This window comes from Camponotus vicinus, unplaced genomic scaffold, assembly GCF_025532165.1.
Source record: "Camponotus vicinus isolate PSW18456_S1 unplaced genomic scaffold, iyCamVici1.0 SCAF_14, whole genome shotgun sequence".
In the NCBI taxonomy this organism is placed as follows: Eukaryota; Metazoa; Arthropoda; class Insecta; order Hymenoptera; family Formicidae; genus Camponotus; species Camponotus vicinus.
This window is the reverse complement of record NW_028141950.1, coordinates 3,220,374-3,243,975: the sequence shown is the minus strand read 5'-3', so window position 1 is coordinate 3,243,975 and position 23,602 is coordinate 3,220,374. Positions and strand designations below refer to the sequence as shown.

The following is a 23,602-nucleotide window of genomic DNA, read 5'->3' as shown; positions in this document are numbered from 1 at the left end:
TCATCGCGTTTCCTTTATCTGTATCTTTCACCATAAGAATAATTTATATATTTTTGTGTGAAAAAAAATGGAGCACACAATATGGGCAAATATTGCGGATACATTCCTATCTATGTTCTTATATTGCTATCTCTTACTCTTTATATTGTAGTCTATATAATATTTAACATTATAGTATCTTGTTTCAAATCTGAATAATGAATACAATATCAGTATATTACATTGTAGTCTATATAATATTTAACATCATAGAATTATACTCAATATGGAAAGTGCTGTTTATAATTTAGTTTTTTCCTACCTTTTTTATTAAAATTTTTCATATTACAAAAAGATATCATTTTCATTATTAAATTTGATAATTCAAGAATTCTAATATAAACGCAATTGAATCAAAATAAACTGTATCGAAATTATAAGTGACTATAACTCTTCTTAGCTGCTTTATTTTATGGATTTCTGGTCTACAGGTTTGCATCCATTTATATTTGGCCAGTTAATAGCATTTGAATGATTTTGTTTCTTATTCTATCCTCGCGTGATTTCTATATAATATATATATAATTAAATATATATAATTAAATATATATTATGACGATAATATATTTATATATATTTTTATATATATATTTTTTGCTCTGCAACATTATATTAATAACTTATTTTAGCATTTTATGACGAAATATTTAATTAAACATTCTTATATATATAATTAAATATATATTATGACGATAATATATTTATATATATTTTTTGCCCCGCAACATTATATTAATAACTTATTTTAGCATTTTATGACGAAATATTTAATTAAAAAGAATGAAAGCATCTTCCTTTACGATCCTAAAGAGAGAGAGAGAGAGAGAGAGAGAGGGAATCGCGACAAGAATTTGCTTTATCATGAGGTTGTAACGCGATCCTATTCCTCGCGTAAGAAAATTGATTCGCGGTTGAATTATCATATTTGAATTTATACGTATTTGCTCTTTCCAGGGCCGCGTTTATAAAAATTGCGCCCAGGGGCTCAAAGCAAATTACAAAAACTACATACAAAAATATACATCATTACTTGATCCGATTCACAATTTGCTGAGGATGATCCGAAAGAAGGATCGAAACGTACATTTTTCATTTTTCATTTTTTAAAGCTATGGCGCCCCTGGCGCTTTGGCGCCCTAGGGCTCCAGCCCCAAAAGCCCATAGGTAAACGCACTACTGGCTCTTTCCAAGTGGATTTTATATAGCCGTGCAAAAAAAATGTGCAATTTACTCGCGACACGTTGTCGACGCTCGCATAAACATTCGCACGCGTTGGCAATTGGCACTTTCCAGCCGAAAGAGAAAAGGAGGAATTACATGGAGCGTGATCCTTGTTTATCCGTAGATCCATATTTACACCTAGCGCAGGGATTTGCAAACTCCTTTGTTAAAATGTGCACCAGCGTTAGTAACGCCATCTGGAAGTGTGCCTTCGGATAATACGAACTATCTTTCGAAAAATCAAAATACGATAGATCAAATGTGAATCAAATACGCTTGAAGACACGTATTGCAATATATTGTCGTCAATTGTAGTGTTAAACAGTGTTAATTTTATTATCAACACATTCTCAGTTGCATTACAGTTGTTCAAGTATGTATTTGATAAAAAATAATTATACATATATACAACTGAGAATGGTTGATAATAAAATTAACACTGTTTAATACTACAATTGACAACAATATATTGCAACACGTGTCTTCAAGCGTATTTGATCCACATTTGATCTATCGTATTTTGATCGACCATATTGATTTTTCGGAAGATAGTTCATATTATCTGAAGGCACACTTTCAGATGGCGTTTTTAACGCTGGTTGAAATTTTAACAAAGGAGCATAGACCCTGGTTCCGTCCAGTTTCCGGCTCCTTCCATTGATCCTTCAAGTCGAAGCGGGTTTCGCACGAAAACGCAAGGTTAGACTGCATTCTTTCACGAACTTTTTACGTTACATCGACGGGAACCGCGCATTATTGTGTTACGCGATATCCTCGGATTCGTCATTTATATTTTCCGATTATGCGCCGTAGCAAGTGCGCGATAGAAATCAAGTCGCGCGATCTCCTTCGCGAAGGAAATTCGATATAAAACTACTCGTCCGATAATGCATTGACCCTGTGAAATTATGGAAATTTCTTGCGCGTCTCCAAGTTGACGTTTGACGACTTGTAATCAGCTGAGAGGTAGTTTGACATTTGTGAGAAATTTAACATAAGATTAAAAAATATGCATTAATATCGTAGGTTATAAAATTAATTTAGCGTGAACATATCCGCACTTTTTAACCAATTGTCACGATGTACAGATATAGATATCTAGATACACGTGCGATTCGAGCACGCTTCGAAAACACGTGACATTATTGGCGGAACGTTATTGGGCCTGTTCTTTTAGGGTGGAGCACGGTCTTACATACAGGTCTGGAAACTCCGGTGGTGGGGGAGGTCTCACTTAGTGTGTCCGTTTTTCGGAAGTTCACGGCTTGCCTGCTAGGTTCGCTGCGATCTAGAAGTCATTTTAGACGTATGTTAGAGAGAGAACGACTACTGCCGTCTATCTCTGTCTCTCTCGCTCGTATTGCGACTTCTAGTCGAAAAACGGACACACTAAGTGAGACCTCCCCCACCACTAAAAAAGGCCTGAGTTTCCAGACCTGTATGTAAGACCGTGGGGTGGAGACTTCCCGTAACTTTCCCGTATCACAAACAGCGGAACGTCTGCGATTGGTCAGATTTTCAATACGCTCGATACGCGCGTATCGTAATACGCTCTGGGACCCACCCATCAAAGTCACGAAATAACGGCCCCAATTTCGAAATAACGTCCCCAATTTCAATTGGTGCCGTCATGTTTTTACTAAATAGTTTAAAATTACAAACATGCCTAGTTGTTCCGCATTAAATTGTAATAATTCAACTGAAAAAGGATATGTAATGAAAGTTTTTCCACGCGATAAAGAACGAAGAGCAAAATGGGCAGCAAATGTGAGACGAAAAAATTGGAATCCAACCAATACTTTCCGGTTTTAGTAAAAACATGGCGTTGCCGACTCAACCTTATTGACGTTATTTCGTGACTCTGATTGCACTGCTGCACTAGTGCAATTAGTTAGAGTGAAAGAAAGTATGTTTGTCTCTTTTCAACTTATTGCAGCAGTGCAGCTAAAAAGAACAGACCCATTATCAACTGTTCCATCTTTAAGCCGTTGAAAGGAGATAAGGGAAAAATATCGTCGCTTATCTAATAAAAAAATATTAATTAGCGACGAGGAATTATTGTCGGCGTTGAAAAGTATCACGTTTATTCGATCCCTTCGCGAGGCTGGGCGTTTTCCCGCTAAATTTTGGTGGGGGCGGGAGGGGGGCGAACATGACAGCAGCGGTGCATTGTAGCGCAATGCAGTGTCCTGTAATGCGCCCGTACAGATTCCGAGCAGATCCGTTTCTCGCTAACTTGGCAAGATATAATTCCGCGAGTAACGTCACGCCCATGTCACATTTTATCGCATAACGATTGAGCATGAAAAATTACACGCTACATGTATAAGAAACGTTACGCGCAGAGATCGCGAATATTATTGATATTTAAATCCGAAACGTATCATCGATTAATCTAACCTTTCCCATATTTCTTCGTAATTTGCATAAATTCTTATAGATATTCATGTAAAACAGCTCTGCTGTTTCATGTTCGAGATACGCAAAGTCGATCAGACGTCGAGTGAATCGCGCAATTTTAGCCGATGTCACTCTTACTCGATGAATTCGTTGACGGTAGAGACAAGACAGGTGATGGCAGGTCATCGTTAAAATGCGAGCGTGCAAAACGACCTTGGGAAAACAAAATACGCGAGACGCGAGAAATGAAATGACTCGCGCGTCGGCCTTTCGTGACAGAGAGCCGTGCATTTTCGTTGTCCTCGTGACTGAGAAAACCTACCGGACGCAACGGAAGTGAACCTGCGATGTTCGCCGTCCCTTCCTGGGAGGCTGCTTTCAGGTACACCATCAGTCGGCTCCTTTTTGCGGTGTTTAGTGAAATTTAATAGCGAGATCATTCTTTTTTTTATAGAATTTTGATAAGGAACCAGATAAATGAACATGGTTATCGGTTCTTTCTGAAAGAAACTCGAGATACATCTTGGTCCATTTTTTTTAGCGTAAAATCGGAACAAATCTAACAATATTTGAGTGAAGAGAAGGGGTAGAGTGTAAAAATATGTAGAATTATCTCCAAGATCAAGTTTTTAGGCGACACAGAAATTTGAGAAACGTCAAGATTCTATTCCCGATATTACGCCAAAAATAATTGTCGGGTTACGCAATCCATCTCTCTTGGAGATATCTTCCTAGAAAAGTAATACATTTATTTCCGTTCGCGATTAATAGCTGGTGAAACTGGTGGAATTTATGAACTCGACACGAGATGAAATAATTTGACGCGAGGCTCGGCCGAACTATTTCACGCGATTATTACGTCTAGCGAAATAGCGCGCTTATTTCTGACAATCGTCTATTTTTCGACGTGTATGACAAGGATGCGGAGACCGTATTTTTGGCTGGGATTTATGAAACTCTCCGAGAGACACGTGCGAGCGATTAAGCCGCGGCCTTTTACGTCCCTTACGTCGGGGATTATCCGTGCAACGTGTTTCCGTGTTACGAGACCTTTAATTTCGTATGCGACGATCGATCTTTTTCGCCCGAGAACTTGCACGGGGGAAACACGTGCGCGATAGTACGGGAAAAGGAATACGCTGCAGCAATTGCGTGTTTTGCGACACTCAAAAGTAGGGCGTATTTTGCCGCGTTCACGTAACGTAACGTAACGTCTTAAAGTTCAGCGCGCGCGGAAAACGATCCGTTCCAGAGACGCCTTACACAAGGTCGACCCCATTCGCAGATTGTATCCCGGTATAATAAATTGCCGTGCGATTCGCGCCAGAATTTTCAAGACACCGATTATATCCCTCGGGAGACGCGCAGCTATTTCGCCTAAAAATCGACAACGATAAAAAAGCGAGAGACATAAATACGTACATTTCACGCGCGAAAACGATTAAAGGGAGGGATAACCTAAAAATAGATCATTGTACGGCCCGAGATGGCTAAGGATCGCCCATGGCGAAAATTCCGGGATCGCGGTAGCGTCTTAAGATACTCTTGTCCGACGTCGTTCCCGGTTATCGCGCGCGGAAAGATGAAGAGGAGAAAAAAAGAGAGAGGGAGAAAAAGTCGACGCTCCGTCGCGATCGTGGCGTAAACACGCTAGACTTTAGGCGGGACCCGCGCGCGCGCCGCGATACGTCACGCGGCGCAGATCATCCTCGCGGCCGTCGTCGTCATCATCGAATAGTGGGGCAGCGTGCCGCGAGAGGGTGTCGCGCGAGGCAGGTCAGGGCTGGGGCTCAGTCAGTACGCTCGCGTGCGGCGTGTCGGTCGTGTCGCGCTTTCCCGCTCTCGCGCACACACACACGTACACAGACGCACGCTCCCGCGCGCGCGCGCATCCCGTCGCGTCGTTGGCTGCGCGCGTCGTCCCCCGCATTCGCAACGCATCGCGTCAAACTGCCGCAGGTAGTGCCCGGTCGTTCTCTCCGCGCTCCGCCGAGGAGCCCTCTAGCGTCGCTCGAGCTTCCCTAGGGCGCGCGTCCCTTACTCCGGGCGGCGCGCGACCTTATTTCCGCCGCGATCCGGCGGAGCGCGGCGGCGGCGGCGGCGATTATCGCGGGTGTCGAACGGAAGAAGCGCGCGCGATGCTGACAGTACGCGCGCTTACATAATTACCCGTCCTCGTCGGTGTGCATTGGAGCGGCGCGAGGAGAGGAGAGCGAGAGCGAACGACGTCACTCGCCGTCGATTCTAATTCCACTAGTAGTCTTCTCCGTGGCTCTCCGGTACGTACACGCATAAGTGCGTACGCTTGTGTGCGCGTGCGCGCGCGCGCCTTCGCTCGCTCGCTCGCGCGCGACGCAGCCTTTCCCCTCTCTTCGTCGCTCTCGGCGTTCCGCTTCCTCCGTCTCTCTCGCTCTTTCTCGCTTCCTCCTCCCACCTGCCTCCTACCGCGTACCCCTCGCTCTCTCGCTCCTCTCCCTCCACGCTTCGATAGCTTGGTCGATTCACGAATCCGCCGGGCCACTTTTCCCCGGGCACCTTCGAAATAAGGCCAAAAGGTTACGTTCCTGGGGAACTTTGAAAATTCCATCTCTTCCCCCTCTCTTTCTCTCTCTCTCTCTCTCTCTCTCTTTTCCCGCCCTTTTGCTCCCGCGTTCCCGTTTCTCGTTCTGTTTTCATTGTTGTCTCTCGTCGCTTTTGTTGACGACGTCTCGCGGTGTCGTTTAAACACAACGACGATCACGACCGAATGTCAGCGTTTCGTAAACACGCGAGTACGCGGAAAATTTTTTTCCCCTTCCTCGCTCTCGGCTCGCGCGTTTCCTGAATTGACGTGAATGGAGCGCGTAAGTTTGTTCCTCGCGTCGACGTGTAAATTCCCGCAGCGCTTCAATGAAATTCGATATCGCACGATGTCATTGCACGCGACCGCTCGATCATGTATATATGATATATAATATATACATTTGCGACTTCTCGAAACGCGTCGATTGCGCATGTATTAGAGAGTCTTCGATGAGATGAAAAAAAAATGAAATCTAAGATACCGAGAATTAGATTATCGAGTATGTGCGAAAGACGTTCGAGCTTAGATCGGTACAAAGTAGGGTAAAGTATCGACGCGGGATGACGCACTTGAAAGCGTCGAGTTTGCAGCATTTTATTTTGAAAAGCGCCCAGAGAATTTTGCAAACAATTTGTTACTTATCACGCCTACTTTGTATCTTTGATTTTTGCCCGCTATATGATTCTGTTTTATCCTTACTTGCCTTTGTTTGTTTGTTTCTCACACACAGGTCTGGCATCAATACATATATATTGCACATTTATTTTCTATTTATTTTGAGACTGCTTAGAGAGAAAGAGAGAGAGAGAGAGAGAAAGATGAGAGCTTTCGAAAGCGCAGGCTGGCCTACGTCGAGCGTGGCAGCGTCGTTGTACCGGGAAGATATAGTAATGAATTTGTTTATATTTTTTGTATTTGCCGATGACCCCGTCGACGGTTGTTTCACTGGACGGTACCAGTTGGGGTATACAACAGCAACCGCAAGCCCGATTACTGGTGATCGCGCAACAGCAGCAGCAACGTCAACTGCAGCGAAATCAAATCGTTTCATCGAATCCGGCATCGTCGTCGGGAGGTGACCTGCAACAGCAACAGTGCCACAAAATGACCGACCAACGAGAACAGCAGCAGCAGCAGCAGCAGCCGCAATCTCAAGCTCAGCAACAACAACAGCAACAACAAATCAAAGGCAATGAGGAGCCGCGAACGAATCTGATCATCAATTACCTGCCGCAAAACATGAACGAGAAGGAGCTGTACAGTCTTTTTGTGACGATTGGTCCGGTCGAGTCCTGTCGAGTCATGAAGGATTACAAGGTAAATTGTATAGTTTCTGTATAACTTGTGTGATACGAATGTGTTATAGGTGTAATACTAATTTAAACATTTATATAGACTGGTTACAGTTACGGCTTTGGTTTTGTCAACTATGCAAAAGCTGAGGATGCCGCGACGGCGATAAGCACGTTAAACGGGCTTCAAGTGCAAAATAAACGTTTGAAAGTGTCGTTCGCTCGGCCTTCTGGGGAAGAAATTAAGGAAACAAATCTTTACGTTACGAATTTACCAAGGTGAAGTACGATTCATTTTCTAGGAAATAAAGCTCAATAATGAGGAAAATTTATTATACTAAAAGACATCGTTTCTCGTTGCAGAAATATAACGGAAAGTCAGATCGACGAAATTTTCAGCAAATACGGCAACATTGTGCAGAAAAATATATTGAAGGATAAACTGACCGGTTTACCGAGAGGAGTAGCGTTTGTAAGGTGAATAAAGATGATTAGTTTTTATCATTCATTATAAAATTGTCATTTAATCATCTTTTAAATATTAAAGATTTACGCAGCAATTTGTATTCGTAAATATTTATAAATATTTATACGTATGGTAGAGAGAGGAAAAGGGGCTTCATGAATCTAATAAATTCTTATGAAATTTTTTACATAATGTACATTTGTCAAGTATGCGTATAAATAATATGCGGTATTGAAAATTGGAACAAGTTCAAAACAGCTGTTCGCGACAATCATACTATATCGTTACACAACGCGATGCATGTATTTGTGTGCACATATTTATTTTGCGAAAATTTCCTGCCAAAGTATTTTTGTACATCTCCTGGTTTCAATTGCATAATTCTGATATGCTCCCTTTAGTTTGGCCTACATAAAACGTATGAATAAACTAGAGATACTCTAGAATTGTGGGAAACATATTATTCGCGTGAAATAGAGCCGTTGTAGTTTATGCCAACAATTAAGAATGTTGCTTGGATGTCTTTCATTTCGATTTTATCGGGTTGGAAGAAGCCAGCGAACGAATTAAAAATAAGTAATGGAGAGATTAACGTTTCTCTAGTATTTTTAAGAAATTTTTATATATTTTATATTTCAATTAAATAATTTTTTTGTATAAATGATAAATGTTACATTTCTACAACTCTTGTAGAATGCATTAGAAATTATTTACCGTTTCCTTATTTGCAGATTCGATAAAAGGGAAGAAGCTCAGGAGGCTATTGCGCAACTTCATGGTACAATACCGGAGGGTGGATCGGAGCCGCTTAGCGTAAAAATTGCGGAGGAACACGGGAAACAAAAGGCGGCGTATTACGCGGGCTGGCAAGCCGGATACAATCAAAGCCGCGGTAAGTAATTTTACATACAAGTTGCGAGGACTAGCTATTCATTAATAGATTTTATCTCGCTGTCTGGCAGTGGTAATCGATGATAAATTAAGTGTGTTGTTTTCTCATTGGAATTGAAAATTGTCTTGGGAGAAAGTGAAAAAGAAGGGAATTAGCGCTGCCAGGCCGCGTGTGCATTTTTTGGCTTCTAACTAAATTCTATGCTAAGATATATAGTTGAAATGATTTGCATCTTTTTTATCGTAATATTGTAATACTGTAATACGATTGCTGTAATACGTCTAGTTTACATAGGAGAGCACTAATTTCACAATCGATGTTTATTTGCGATGTTTATTTCCATGTTTTGAACGAAAGATATTATACTTTATTCTATTTGCCTGTGTGATGTGTCTTTGGATCGAATACGATTTCTGTTGATCAGCATATTCGATCTATCTCGTATCTTGATATTTTTCAGAAATTTGGTAGAGTAGATTTTTCTTTTTATACGGCGCAAAATGCTTCTTTTGTCGCGACAAAGTCCTTACTATATTGTATTTCCGCGTTTCAAAACACTTTGCATCAGGCAGCGTTTTTTCCTACGTTTCAATGAAAATCTTTAATTTTAATTTTTTCATACATAGGTAATATAAGTTGCTATTGATATAGATACACATCTAATGTAATTTTTTTCTTTTTATATTTTTCTTTTGTTATTTTGCTATTTGTCTAACATTTAAATGTTTTGTCAGATAAGATGGCTGCATCTAAATCAGACCACCACGACTTAACGCACTAAGCACCTTTTGTGTACACAGAGAATCGAAAGGGTGTTTATATTCTGACACGTGTTACACACACACACGACCACGTTGAAACGCGGAGAGAGATCTCCGTGAAAACGACTGGAGACACGGTTCCTCGCTCGTGTCTCTTTACTCCTCTATCTTCGCGCGCGTGTCCTTTTTTCTTTCCACTTTCTCAAAGTCGTGCGCATGACTCGATGTGAAAGAAGAGACACCGCTTGGTTCTCGGGTGGTTCTCGTAAAAAAAAGAAGGAAACTGAAAGGAAAAGAACAAAGAAAACCACTTAAAGGGCTCGCTCTATATGCAATTGAGCAAGCAAGAATGCAGTGTTGTGATACAAGAGTCTTGTGTGTGATCTGGTGACGAGATACGTGAGGTACGCGTTATGTACACGGCGTTTTGTGCGGTATATAAACACCTCACCTCACCCGGGAGAGACACAGCTCGTTGCCGCACAAAAGAAAAGAAAATGCCGTTCATAGAAACTTTCAGTTTGAATGCTGGTTAGCTGGACCGATTAACTTAACGATTTCGCCTATCTTCTGTTTTTTCTTAGCTCTGCTGCTATTGTTCGTTTTTTCGCTTGATACTTTGTTGTTAAGAGTACTCTACTACCGTTGCCCATGTACGATGTTATCGAGCACACAGTAGCTTCGCGTCCGCCGATATTGATATCATGTTCCATATATGGCTGATGCTCTTTGTGCTTTAGCGTGACTAAGGCGTTGTTTAAGTTTTCTGTACAAAACATTTTGTTATATATAATATTATTTCCTATATCCGAAATATATACTTTGTTTTCACAAACTTCGAATGTACGTTTGTCTTTCATACGTAACTCTTTCTCTCTTTCTCTCTCTCTCTCTCTCTCTCTCTCTCTCTCTTTCTGTTTCTATTCCAATCCTACTTAATTTTTAAGCAAATCCAGAGCGAGTTAGGCAGTTTTAATAAATTACGCGCGTTTTTCGATTATTATGTTACGATTGTTTAAAGAAGATATTACTTTTTTAAGGATATATGTATATATTAAATTAATTGTAAGATTTTTAAATTAATTGTAAGATTTTTAAGTTGCAAATTAATTTCGCACCGTTAATCTTTTATTTGAGAACTAATTGTTAAACCGAGATAAAAATACGAAGATATCTCGCGCAATTGTCTCTAGCGACTTGGCTGTGGTTTTATTGCGTCTATGCTTTAGTAAGGAATCCAAGTGCATGATGCTGTACCCTTATCGAGCCATTGTAATGACGCGGCCACGCGTAAAGATGGAACTTGTGTGAGAGAGACCTAATCAATGACGTTTTCATTTCTATGCTTGCCTTGACTCGTGAAGGAGAGCGTCTGTACCCAGCGAGGAATAAATATCAGCGCTATGCTCATTACCTTTACTAAATAGCGAACGATGTTATCGTTGTTGTGTCGCCGTGTCGTTGAACGTTCCATACACACGCACACGGTCCTTGTTGCAATTGTAATTAAACGAAGATCCACGGTCTGCAGTTCGTGGAAGCTGAAGAGATTATGGCCGTGTATATCGCAATGTGTTCCACCCGATATAATTTGCTGTAATCGCGCGAGGAACGTTCATCGTTCGGCGATTCGTGTGATAGGAGCAAATTATCTTAGTAAATTGTTCGCCGAATCGTTGGTTACTTGTATAAATTGTATCGATTCTCGACTTTAATTGTAGCGCCTCTCTTGTAATCAGGCCAAAAAGTAATTTCCAAATTAAATTTAGATTTTTGGTATCGAGGAACATTGCGCGTATTTCAATGGAGGTGCAATATATAATTTTATGTACCGGATAAAAATCGATGAAGGCGATTTTGATCGGCAAATTATTTCAAAGTTGTTTCCAAAAAAGTTTTATTGCTCCTACATCAGCGAAACAGAAATTATACTTATTTCAAGAGCACTAGCTTATATTGTAAAATTCGAAATTACTTTATAAATGTTGGCCAAATATATCTTTTGATGCTTGTATTCGTAAAGCGAGAAGTTTGAAAAGAGAGATGCGCGAATATAAAATTGCGTTGAATACAAAATAGTAAAAGTCTTCGATACAACTTGGACAGTGATTATATCGAAAGTTATTATAATACTAAATATGATTTTTGCTCAACGATCGTATATTAATTATTCGCAGCGAACCTAAGAGTTTAACAATTGTATATAAGTCTGTGTTTCGTAATTTTAAGTCCCTGCGATTTTTGTTATTCCGGACACGGTATAAAATCGCTGTATGTTATATAATGATCGTGTAATATTTAATAGATTTTGACGATACATTTTCTTCGATATCCTTTTTTTTATTAGATACAGCGATTTTTCGTACAATGTTACGCATGATATACAAAGATATACGATCAATCCAGCGAGATTGATTTCAACGATCCAGTAGGATAAAAAAAAACCGGAGCAGATTTTATCTCTCTGTGTGCTACGTAGATAGACATTAATTCTCAACGTAACAAAAAAATGACACTATGCGCTCCAGATCTTATTAGCAGTTACGTATAGCCGCTGCAATCTGTAAAAAAAAATCTACAGATCAAATGAATATTTATTAGACATTCTTTCTCGTAGTAGGAATCACGATATTTTTAGAATTATTCCGTAGTTCAGAAAAAAATATCATATACACAATGCTTCCGCAAACTGAGGATGCGTCCAATTATATGTTCTCGGTGGCAATCTTGAATAGAGAAAATGAAGCAATACATTAATGTATATTAATATATTTGAAACAACATAAGACAATCGATTTAGCTATACAATATCTCAAATTTTTGAAGAAACTTTTATTTAAAAAAAAATCAGCAAGATTTTCATTTAGAAAAGTTAATTTGGTCATATAATGGATTTTATTTAGAAGACAATTAAAAAAATTTTTTTTTTATTCATAAATTATGGGAAATTTCATGTGTAAAATTCTGACTTGTATATGGATGATAAAATTCTTTTTAGAAAATACGCCGTAAAAAGATATTTAAATCGATGCTGAAGAATTAAAAATAGCTGAATCGATTTCTTTTACAACTCATAAATTACCACGCTCACTATTCATTTTGATATCGTATATCAATCGCCGGATATAAAAGCACCAATGAAATTTCATGAATCTTTCATTTATTCTGTCTGCGACATGCTACGCCACCGAGTACATCGAACATTACCAGTATAGTTAGTTAATGATACACGTGTTAAAAGATAGATGAGATATTCGCTCGTTTTTCGTAGAGAATAGAACTCTGTTCTGTCGTCTCGTGTAATTTTACCGCAAAGGCGAGTAGCGATTTTCGCTGTTATACAATCTCTCTTTGGAATTCTGAACGACGTTTTAAGCCGGTCGATCCGGTGGCGAGAAAGTCAGTAAAATGATGGACATTAAGAGCTAGAAAATAATACGTATGTCCTTCGACCTTGACAATCGTCCATCTTTCGTGGATTTATCACACCACCTTGCCAATTGCTTGCGAAGAAAAAAATGGGACGCAATCATATTCCGGGCGTAACAATTTGACACATGTGAGAGTTTTGTCGCAAATAGAATTCTATAATTCAAAATTTCTCTTCCAATAATGTGACCTTTTTTTAACTCGTAGCCTTGTAAAGTAAAATTTTTATAGTAACAAAATATGTGATATTAATAATATATATAATTTTTAATTGTTATTTATAAATTAAAAATGTTATTGGCATGTATATCATATGTTAAGGAATCTTTATAGCTATTTAAGTAATAGATGATAGTAAGTATAAAAAACGCTGTTTATTAAAACTGTGATGTTGATTCAATTTTATCATAGATGCGACTTAAGGCTAAATCGCACGCGTAAAATATTTGTACCTTGTGTCTGATTGCGCTTCATTCTTTTCATCTTGTTATAGATCGCGCTTACGAGAAGGAGAATGCGTTTACCCTTAACTAGTGTTCATCTTTTTTTTAATGCAAACACATTTCATATGCAACATATTCATTGTGGAATGCTATCATATAATAACTGTTATGTTAGAATTTTAATTACGAAATAACTGTAGAGAATTCTTCAAAGACTTTTCAAAAGACTTCTAAAAATGTTTCTCTCTTTTTCTCGTACGTATAAATGTTCCAAAGTCGGGAATGATGTTACTAGTTAAGGGGTGAAATCCTAAAACACGTAGCGCGATCGAGGATGCGATCCACCTTGCTCAACGTAAGATATTTAGGCGCTTCTTCGTAAGGGTAAATTCGCGAAGTCGAAACTTTTAGGAATTTAATATTGCGAATGTGCGCTGGGCGTTTGACCCGCTTCGGCTGCTGACCGATCGATTGTCGGGGAGTTGCGAACCGATGAACTACATTTTTAAACGCCGATGCGTTTGCACAAACGTTGCTTTACGTAATATCGAGCTTAGAAACTAATCTGAAAAATATATTTAGAATCGTGTCAATTTTCTCTCGTAGCACTTTTTATACTTTGTATAATTTAAAAAAATTTTTAAAAATTTTTTTAAAATTTTTTTTCTTAATAAAACTTTGGTAATAATTTAATAAATATATATAGATTTAATATTACTATGTAATATTTTATACGAAGATAAAATTGACATCATGTTAAGATATATAAGTTGATCTTGTAATTGTAAATTCCTGATATTTAATTTATAGAGGGAATCTTCACTTTTTATCGTTAAGAATTGCGGGATTTGAATACAGTTTACTCTAATCTTCCGACGATCGATTGATCAACGAATCGATACGTAATATGCTGCACAGTACGATCGCTACTATAGATGATAAGAAGATCGATTAAACGTTGAAAACTTATATATATACATTCAGTAAGTTAGATAAATTAATATAAGGATATCTTTCGATCATCGTCATGGAAAGAACTCTCGTCGTCTTTTCGTTTTTCCAATCTATAATATTAAACATCTAAGTTAACAAGAATTTTACGGATATTTTAATCAGAAAAAAAGCAGTTTTTTATTGCAATAATAATTGATATAAAGAAAAATAATTTTTCATTGATAAAAAATATGAGTCACAAATGGGGGGGGGAGGCTATAATATATTATATTTATATTAAATTACATTTATAATTTTAAATCAAAGATTATAACGTACAATGTATTATACGATATGAGAGATTCGTGATTTTCCTTCGCATAAGTTTGCGATAGATAAAATGCGACGTGAGTGCGACTTGAAATTGTCAAGTTAATCAAAAAATGCGATTGTAAATAGTTTTAAACTGTTAAGTAGTAAATTGTAAGGTTTAACGGATCGAAGAATGTGCGAAATGGTTAATCCCGAAGTCCAGTAGTGCTAACGATGGCTGTGATAAGAATAAGAAAATACTAACGAGAATGCAAAGAGAAAAACCAAACATAGCGATACAAGCATTTAACGAAGCTTAGTTTCCTCTCTTTTGATTTAATTTTTAAATGCAATTTAAATTAATTTCACATGTATTAAAATTTCAATGACACGTGTATACAACATGTCAAACACATCTAATACACCTTGAAATGATTACATCGATAAACTAACAGCGAATAGTAATAAGACAGCACAGCTTCTTTGTAACGTTTTATTTTTTAATCGGTATACAATGTTAATTTAATTAACAACATTTAATTAACATATACGAGGTGTTTAAAATTATCGCATTTCTCTTGATTACAAGAATATCAAGTATATTTCACGAGAGCTTTTTAATTTTCAACGCTTTGATTATTTTTGTAATTTACTATAAATTAAATGTTTAGTGGTTCTCAAACATGTTAAAAAAATAAAATTTAAATTGATAAAACAAGATATATAATTTTATATACAAATATATTTACACACAAGTACTGCAACTCAAGTTTCATTTCTCAATATTAAATAACTCCGCGATTAATTAAGCGATAATTGTTAATTTTAAATACTGCAAATTTTGTGATCAAAAGAAAGAGCGATAATTTATTTAAAACTCCTCATTTTCTCGAGAAGATAAATTCTTCGGCCTCGGTTGAGAACGCTCGCGACATTCTCGATGATATATCCACCGTATTTTTCTCTTATTCACTATGAGATTTTAAGAAATATATATATATATATATATATATATATATATATATATATATATATAGTTTACGCGCAAAAAAATATCTGAATTAGCGAAAATTAATCGTCTTTAGGCGAATCTAGTATCACATTAAGGACAATGTTTATGCAATATGCGACAAAAATAGACACACACACACACATACATACACTAACATACACTGACACTGACATTATGTACGTAGCGATACTCGCAAAACTATGACACATTATAGCAGTTACAAATCAATGTTCGTATCTCGTTGTACGGATATTTGTATTTAAACGTGTTGAGCATTAAATGTGAATTACTGTATCGATTGACGCTTTTTGTGCTGATGATATGATTGATGGATGATCCCTCGCGCGCGACGTAAAATTGAATTTAGACACGACGACACAGACACAGGATAAATTCAATTTTCGAAACACAAGAGAAAACCGCGTATCGGAAACAATGGCTCTCTCTCTGTGATACTTTTATACATATTCGTTTTCCATGGGAATTACGCCATTAAAATTAAGTGTTGAAAATCAGATTGCACAAGCGTCGCGTTTTACAAATATTTTTTTTCTTTTGTACCATTTTTATACTCTTGACAATCGGACAAGCTAAAACAATGAAGCTTTCTTCGTATTAAAAAAAAAAGGAAAGAAATCATCAGGACAAAAAGTATACTCCCGAGGATCGACGCTTCAGGAAAAAAAGGAAGAAACGTATCGTTCAATGATCCTCTGGAGACCTTTCTTAATCAGCATCTTACATCTTTCCTATTCTCGTTATCGAGTTTCCTCACTGCGGTCGTTCGTTAAATTTGATTAAAATATTAGAAACAGATATACCACGTCTAAGTCATTCGCACGACCCTCTTTTTCTGTTGTATGACGCTTCTCCTTCGTTTTTCTCTAACATTTGCCGAGAAATCGGAGCAAAAATGCAAATGCTACAAGTGGACATTACATTATAAATAACATTTATCTAAGGAAAGAAAGAACTATTAAAAAAATTGTCTCCGATTCTTATCCATCAATCTTTATCATCGAAAATCTAGAGATTAAATGATAAATTTTCACACGTCACTTAAATACAAAATTGTAACGCAGAGATAAAACAAGATTTAGATATAACAGCTGATTTAAGATCAATTATGAAATTCTAGAGAAAAACAACTCGTGGAGTATCTCTGGCCCATTTGAGAAATTCTGTAAGCCAGCATCTCCTGATCAGCGTTAGAGAAAAAAAAATAAAAAAAAAATAATAAGGGAGCAGCGTCACCAAGACCCATCTTCCAAGAAGCAGTTTCAACCGCCCGCTTTCATCTCAGGCGTCCTCAATTTTCCAGGAACGAGCGGAATCGGGGTCGGCGGGGGACGAGCCCGCGGCATCGGAGGCGGCCCCCCCGGGATGGGAATCAGCGGCGGCGGCGGTCCAGGGATGCTGGGCCGAGCGAGCGGCTTCGGCCCGCGCAGCAGCGGACCCCACGGCGGCGGCTTCATCGGCGGGGGAGGCGGGGGAGGCGGCGGCCCGGGCGCTATGAGAATGGAGAAGATACATCCGCACCGATTCAATCCGATTGGTATGGGTGGCGGCGGCGGCGGCGGGGGCGGCTACGTGCAGTCGCACTTCTGGTGACCGTCGCGTTGTCGCGACGATGATGACGACGACGAGGACGAGGATATCCGTGGCGGTACCACAACGTTGATTGCTGGTTGAAGCCGTTCTTCTCGTTCGAAATAGGTCCACGGAAGAAATTATGAATTTTTATCATGAAAACTATTGAAAATTGAAGTGAAGGAGGTAGGTCGAATAAAACCGGGTTGGGCCAGTTAAACCAAACCACCTGCTTATCTGTCTACAGGCGACGTACGAGAAGGTAATTCGATATTAACATCACAATGTTAACAATTTTTTAGCAATAAATAGTCAAGTATTTTACCAGCAATTACCAATTATGAGCAATTATTTTATCATTCATTTTAGCATGTTGAATATTGCATAATATTATTTTTTGTTTCAAAGATTGATAAAAAAAAATGGTATTTTATTATTATATTATATTATATGTATAATAATAATAATAATAATAATAATAAGATTGTTATATATTAGCAATAGATCGAGTTAAAATCGAGCTACTTTTTCGCAAAGCATTCTATATCGTGGTTATAATTAAAGTATAAAATTGGAATATGATTGAATGATAATAATTTTATTAAATTTTGGACAGGGTACTATGCGCTTTTTAAACTGTTGGACTTTTCGCAATGACAAGCAAGTATCCGTATTCAAGATTTTTCCCGGTTTTATTCTACTTTTACCTCGAGCGATCGTGAAATTTGAAAGAAAGAGAAATCTATTGTGACTGAGTGCCTAGCGTGTCTAGAGCATTAACAATAATACGATATCCTAATTTTTGTAATCATGACAATATTGATGATTTAAATTTCAATATGAATCTATTAGGAATTTATGATATCTGTATGATATCTATTGATATCTTACGTTGATAATTATATAAGACTTGATAAATTCTCCAGGTCAATATTTGATTTTATAATATTAAAATCATTATAGAATATTTTGAGAAATTCATAATGATATATATAAACTATTTTATTTATTTAAATTATTAAACGCATTACTCACTTTCTAATTTCACGATAGCTCGAATGCTGATTCATGTTCCAATTTGCCAGGATGTATTCGGCTTTATTATATTAGGATTTATTATTACATAATAAGATAATAAACATTAAACCTCAATTCCCCGGTAAGCTCACGATCCAAAAGATCCGAGTCCCGGTAAATCGCGTTGTGCAGAAAAACTATAGGAATTTTACGTATTGTTATAAATTTAATTTTTTTAATGGTTCTAACTTGAAACTTTATAAAACGTTTAATCATAAGAATGTTTTATTATAAATTGGGGGGATGTCAGGTTTCTCGTTCGACGCGGCTCTGAATATCTGAGCATTCTGCGGCGAACGAAAATTTGTATATTTGTGAGATACATTTTTCCTTCTTTTTTTTAATAAGATAGACGTGGCTCTCAATTACACACAGTCCTTTCAAGAAAATCCAATACCTGTAAGTGAATTGTATGCCTAATGACATATATCTAGACTTGCCATATAAAAAGGACAACAGGTAAATGCCAAAATTGAAATTTCGACAAATATGCTATTTATCTAAATAATATATTTATAATGTTAAATATGAATAAAAAAATATGGTAATTTAACATTTTTATTTAAAAAGAAAATATGCAATTTTCATTTGAAAATCATAGTATAAATTTTGACAATCAAATTCCTAGAGTTTTATTTTAATGTTAATTATATATTTTAATGTTAATTAGTATATTTTAGGTATTGGGTCTTCTCAAAGCAGATATACATTGCGACTTCGACTCCCGAAACGTTCTAATTTGTCGCTAGACGAAGAATACGCGATTCGAACGTGCCGTAGTTAATTTAGATTAAGCGAATTTTAAGCACGTGTCGCACGGAAGAACAGGGTGAATGTAATTTATTTTAATATTTGAGAGCAGTATTAGAACGAGTTCGCGTATTCTTTCGCAGTCTTGGAACGAACTTTCGATACGTCGCATGGTGTATTTAATTTCGTCCGATCCTTCAGTGGCGTTTTACGAGATTCGTAAATATTGTTGCTGAAGGAAGGAGGAGAGAGTGAGAAAAATATTTTAAAATATGTAAAGCCATCAAAACAATTTGGAATAAATACTATTAGCAACTATATATTTAGCTTTTGTTAATTGATCGTATATTTATATCTCTCAATTTCTATTAATTATTTCTAATTAATTTTTTGATAGTATTTATATAGTAAAATATTACATATTCTCGGATTTGACATCAAAATTTTGTATATGCATGTACTTAAGATCTGATTGATAAGCATAGAAAATTAGTACAAGTGAATCTCGAGAAGCGTTCGATTCTTTTAACAATTAATTACCATCGCCATCCTCGCCATCAGTGATGTACATAGGCGTGTAGGAAGATCGACACTAACGCGACCTTATAGACAATGAGACTGATTTTTTATAGAGGACAAATTTTAAGCAAGTATACGTTGAAGTCGCGTGTGTCGTATTTTTAGCTAAAAAAGAAAAAAAATAATAAGCTGTACTTGTGTTTCGAATCTATATGATAGGTTTCAAGAGCAGCTCGAATTGTCTATAAAAATCTGTGATTTGTACAAAGGATAAGTGAGAGAGATATCGATAATCAGTCATTGCGTAGAGAAGACAAAAATATCGTATTTTACGCTGCATCTAAGTGCAAGTGGAAATACAAATTTGAAGCAATAAGGAAATGGAGACGGAGCCAATCGCTCTATAAATTATATATAATAAATTAAAATTCTCTAATTAACGTTAATTTTTGTATAAGAATATGCAGAATCTTAACTTGGTTATCATCCATTCTCATAAACGTACAATCAAATTACATGTTACTTTTATCTTATTGTTAGATATTATTTAGTAACATTCTTAAAGTTACCTGAATAATTATATATTATATATCTATGTTATATCTATTATATTAATATCATTGTTCACATCAAAGTTAAGCAGTGTGTGGCTATACACGATCTGCAGGCAAGGTAGCATAATTTATATTTATCACATTAATAGTATAATTATCATTTTTATGAGAGAAATGTGTATGTATATGCAAATTGCTGAGATTTATATAATTATTAAGAGTTCATTATGTTATAATGGAAGAATGAAATAAGGTGATATTCAATTTAGAGTCGTAAATAAAAGATTCATAACAAATATAATCGTGCAAAACCGATAATTGACACATTGCAAAATTGGAGCAACATACACATTACTACAATTTATAAAAATCTTGCATGGAAAAATCACATAAACGAATATCGAACTCTAATTTTGACGAGAAAACAGTAATTAACACTCCTATGTGAATTGTTATGTCGCACTAATATGGATGTGTATCAAACAATTTAATAAAAAATACTGTCCGCTATGGGAAGAGAATTTTTTACGAAACTTACCGTAGAAATATTATATTTAAATTTATGAAGGTAATGTTGATAGAATGTAGGTTCATGAATCTGAAGAGATGATTATAAAAGTGTCGAAATAGAAAGGATATTGCTGAAAAATATTTTATTAATTTATGTCCGAGAAAAAGTGCACATTATATACAAATTTTTCTGACTTTTATCTAATCTTAATTTAACGGAAAAGTAAGAGATATGTTTTATTTTAATCAATTTAAAAAGTAAAATACTTAAAATTGTTTTTACGAGTAATTCAGTATCATTTAATAGAATGGGCGTTTTGTCATAATTCCATAGATGAATACGACTGACCACAGTGTTGCCCTTCAAAAGGCAGCTGGCATTTAAAAAAGCAAAGTGCCCGATGAAGAGCCGCAACGTAGTCGTTCGATAATATCATTCGAAAAATTCTTCTTTCGTAATGCGGGGGAGTATCAAAAATCTTCATACATCACCTGCAGCACCAATTTTGACAAATCAATAAGAAGAAAAGATGCAAACGAAATTATTGACAAATTTCAGCTGTAACAATGTGACAGAAGCATTCAAAACGTTCAGATTAAGTCTCTTTCTTTCAGAACCGCACGTGTATCCTGTCAATTTTGGTTCGAATTTATTTTTGATCACCTACGGCTTAAGAGATTTTGAAAAAAAAAAAAATATTTTCTAAAGAACGTTAAGAACTGGATAATGGGACATCTAATTGTAAGATTACAAACAGAACGAAAATTACAATGAGTTAACGCTACACAAGTACGAATAAGATTATAAATTATCCCTTGTTTATGGATACTAAACTCCTACCTCGCCATCCTTTGTCATAGCATATAATCTGAAGAAAAAGAAAGATTAGCCAGGTACTTCTGAAGCAATGGAGCTCTTTCAAAGTATGTATGCATCGCTTGTGCGCGACTAATTCAGGTACATGGAATGACTCGTCAAGACTGCTGATTGTTAGACAGCTGCTTTTAGTCATCACTCCGATATAACATCTTCACTGCTGACACACTGCTTCATACTATAAATATTTAAAAAAAATTATAAATGTTTATATATTGTATAATAATATATATTAAGATTGAGATGTTGTAAAACAATTTGTAAAAATTATTTTAACAAGTTAATATTCATCACACGATAATGTTTTCTTTTATTAGCATATGTCTTTTTATACTTCACAGTTCAGGAATATAATTTTTATAATTTTTTGCAAGCATCACTATATATTTCAAGCCACAAAATTAGTTTCTACAAGATATATTTTATATTTCAAGAGTAATTTACATATTCTTTGCGAATTTTTAGCTTTTTTTCTCAAGAAATTGTAAGAATCTTTTAATATTGATATATAATAATTACATTCTAGAGTGTTTATCTGCTTTTTATCGCGAATATTGCACTCTTCAAGAACACTTTATCTCTACTGTTAGATTATGCGAAGTACACTTCAATTAATATTATTTGAAATTATCAGAATTTTCCGGATTAGAGAAAGGGCACTTGCGGAAAAATGTCACGAGTAACGGAAGACGCAAACTGACGATTTCCAAGTTCGAACGAAGAACTTTATAACAAACACGATGCATTCCACCCACAGGATGTTGTGGCCTAGAGATTAGCCAAGCTCGTGAAAAGGAAACAGGAAGGGGCGGATAGACCGAGATACCATCTTCACGAATTTATCCTAAAGAGTGACTACGTTCTTTGCGTCTGATATGCTGTACAATTCGCTCATAATTCCGATAACAATTACCGTTTTTTTCTAAATAATTACATTTAATATATCGATAGAAGAAGAATATTTTCAAAAATAAATGTGACATTCATTTGTAGAAAAAGTTTACATTTTGAAAACTCGTTAAACGTATTATTTATTAAGCATGAAACTTTATAAACGTCGAAAGATTTTATTTCTGGAAAATGGAGGAAACATTTTTTCCTCTTTTTAATCGTGATACATTTTTAACGTTACACAAATGGTCGAAAGGGATTTAGCCGATTCGTTAGCTATCCTTTGACCTAGCACCCATGTTTTTTTTCTATCTTTTCTCAACCGTCGTTCCCATTGAACCAGCCAGAATTCTCCCCAGGAAATGCAGCGAGACGCATCACGCGCATCTGTTCCACGTGTGTTTCATATCGCATTAAAAACGTGGCTAAAGCTCGTATAATTTGAAGGCAAAATTATTCACACGCATTAGAATTCATAAAGATATATATTCATTACATATTATTTTATAACAAACTTCATAATAATTATTCTCAAATGAAATTAATATATTTATGACTGTGTATTAATTGTGTGCAAGCTTCTTTCATAAATTAAACGTAACAATTTTATTGATACATGATCTGTATTTTGTATATAACTATTAATTCATTCTTTATATCGGATATATAATGTAAAATAAATTATTAAATTTGTTAGATAATTTATAAACATTTCATCTAGAAATTGTATATCAATACTATATTTCTTTGCTAGAATTACCGATTAAATTCCATAATAAGAAACAGAATAAACCGCTCCTTCCGGCCGCAAACCTCTTCCCAAGTTTATTGATAGATAAAATTTCTTATCGTAAAAAGTCCGTTATTTTAGTTATTTCAGAGTTATAAAAAAAGTTGAAAAGTAAATGTTTTGAAAATAAACGCAACTTGTGAAAATAATCAGTTTTATGCTATTGATTGCGGGGCAAGATATATCGTGCATTAAGTTTCCAAATTTTAATTAAACAAAAATAGTTAATTAACCAAATAAACTTCGCGAAAATTAAGTGGGCTTTAATTCTTCAGAATCTT

At 36.1% G+C, this 23,602-nt stretch overlaps 1 protein-coding gene across 13 annotated transcripts in view; it reads left to right on the top strand.

Annotated features, from left to right (window-relative positions):
• LOC145964967 (sex-lethal homolog) overlaps nt 1-23,602 on the top strand; it is a 92,262-nt gene that overhangs the window by 890 nt on the left and 67,770 nt on the right. The window contains exons 1-6 of one of the 13 annotated variants that reach the window (XM_083088139.1): nt 3,758-4,042; nt 7,183-7,540; nt 7,619-7,794; nt 7,879-7,992; nt 8,713-8,873; nt 17,085-19,500. In XM_083088139.1, the coding sequence (XP_082944265.1) occupies nt 4,008-4,042; nt 7,183-7,540; nt 7,619-7,794; nt 7,879-7,992; nt 8,713-8,873; nt 17,085-17,374 (1,134 nt within the window). In that variant the 5' untranslated portion in view covers nt 3,758-4,007 and the 3' untranslated portion in view covers nt 17,375-19,500. The other 12 variants (XM_083088138.1, XM_083088142.1, XM_083088143.1 and 9 more) reach the window with 12 other exon arrangements.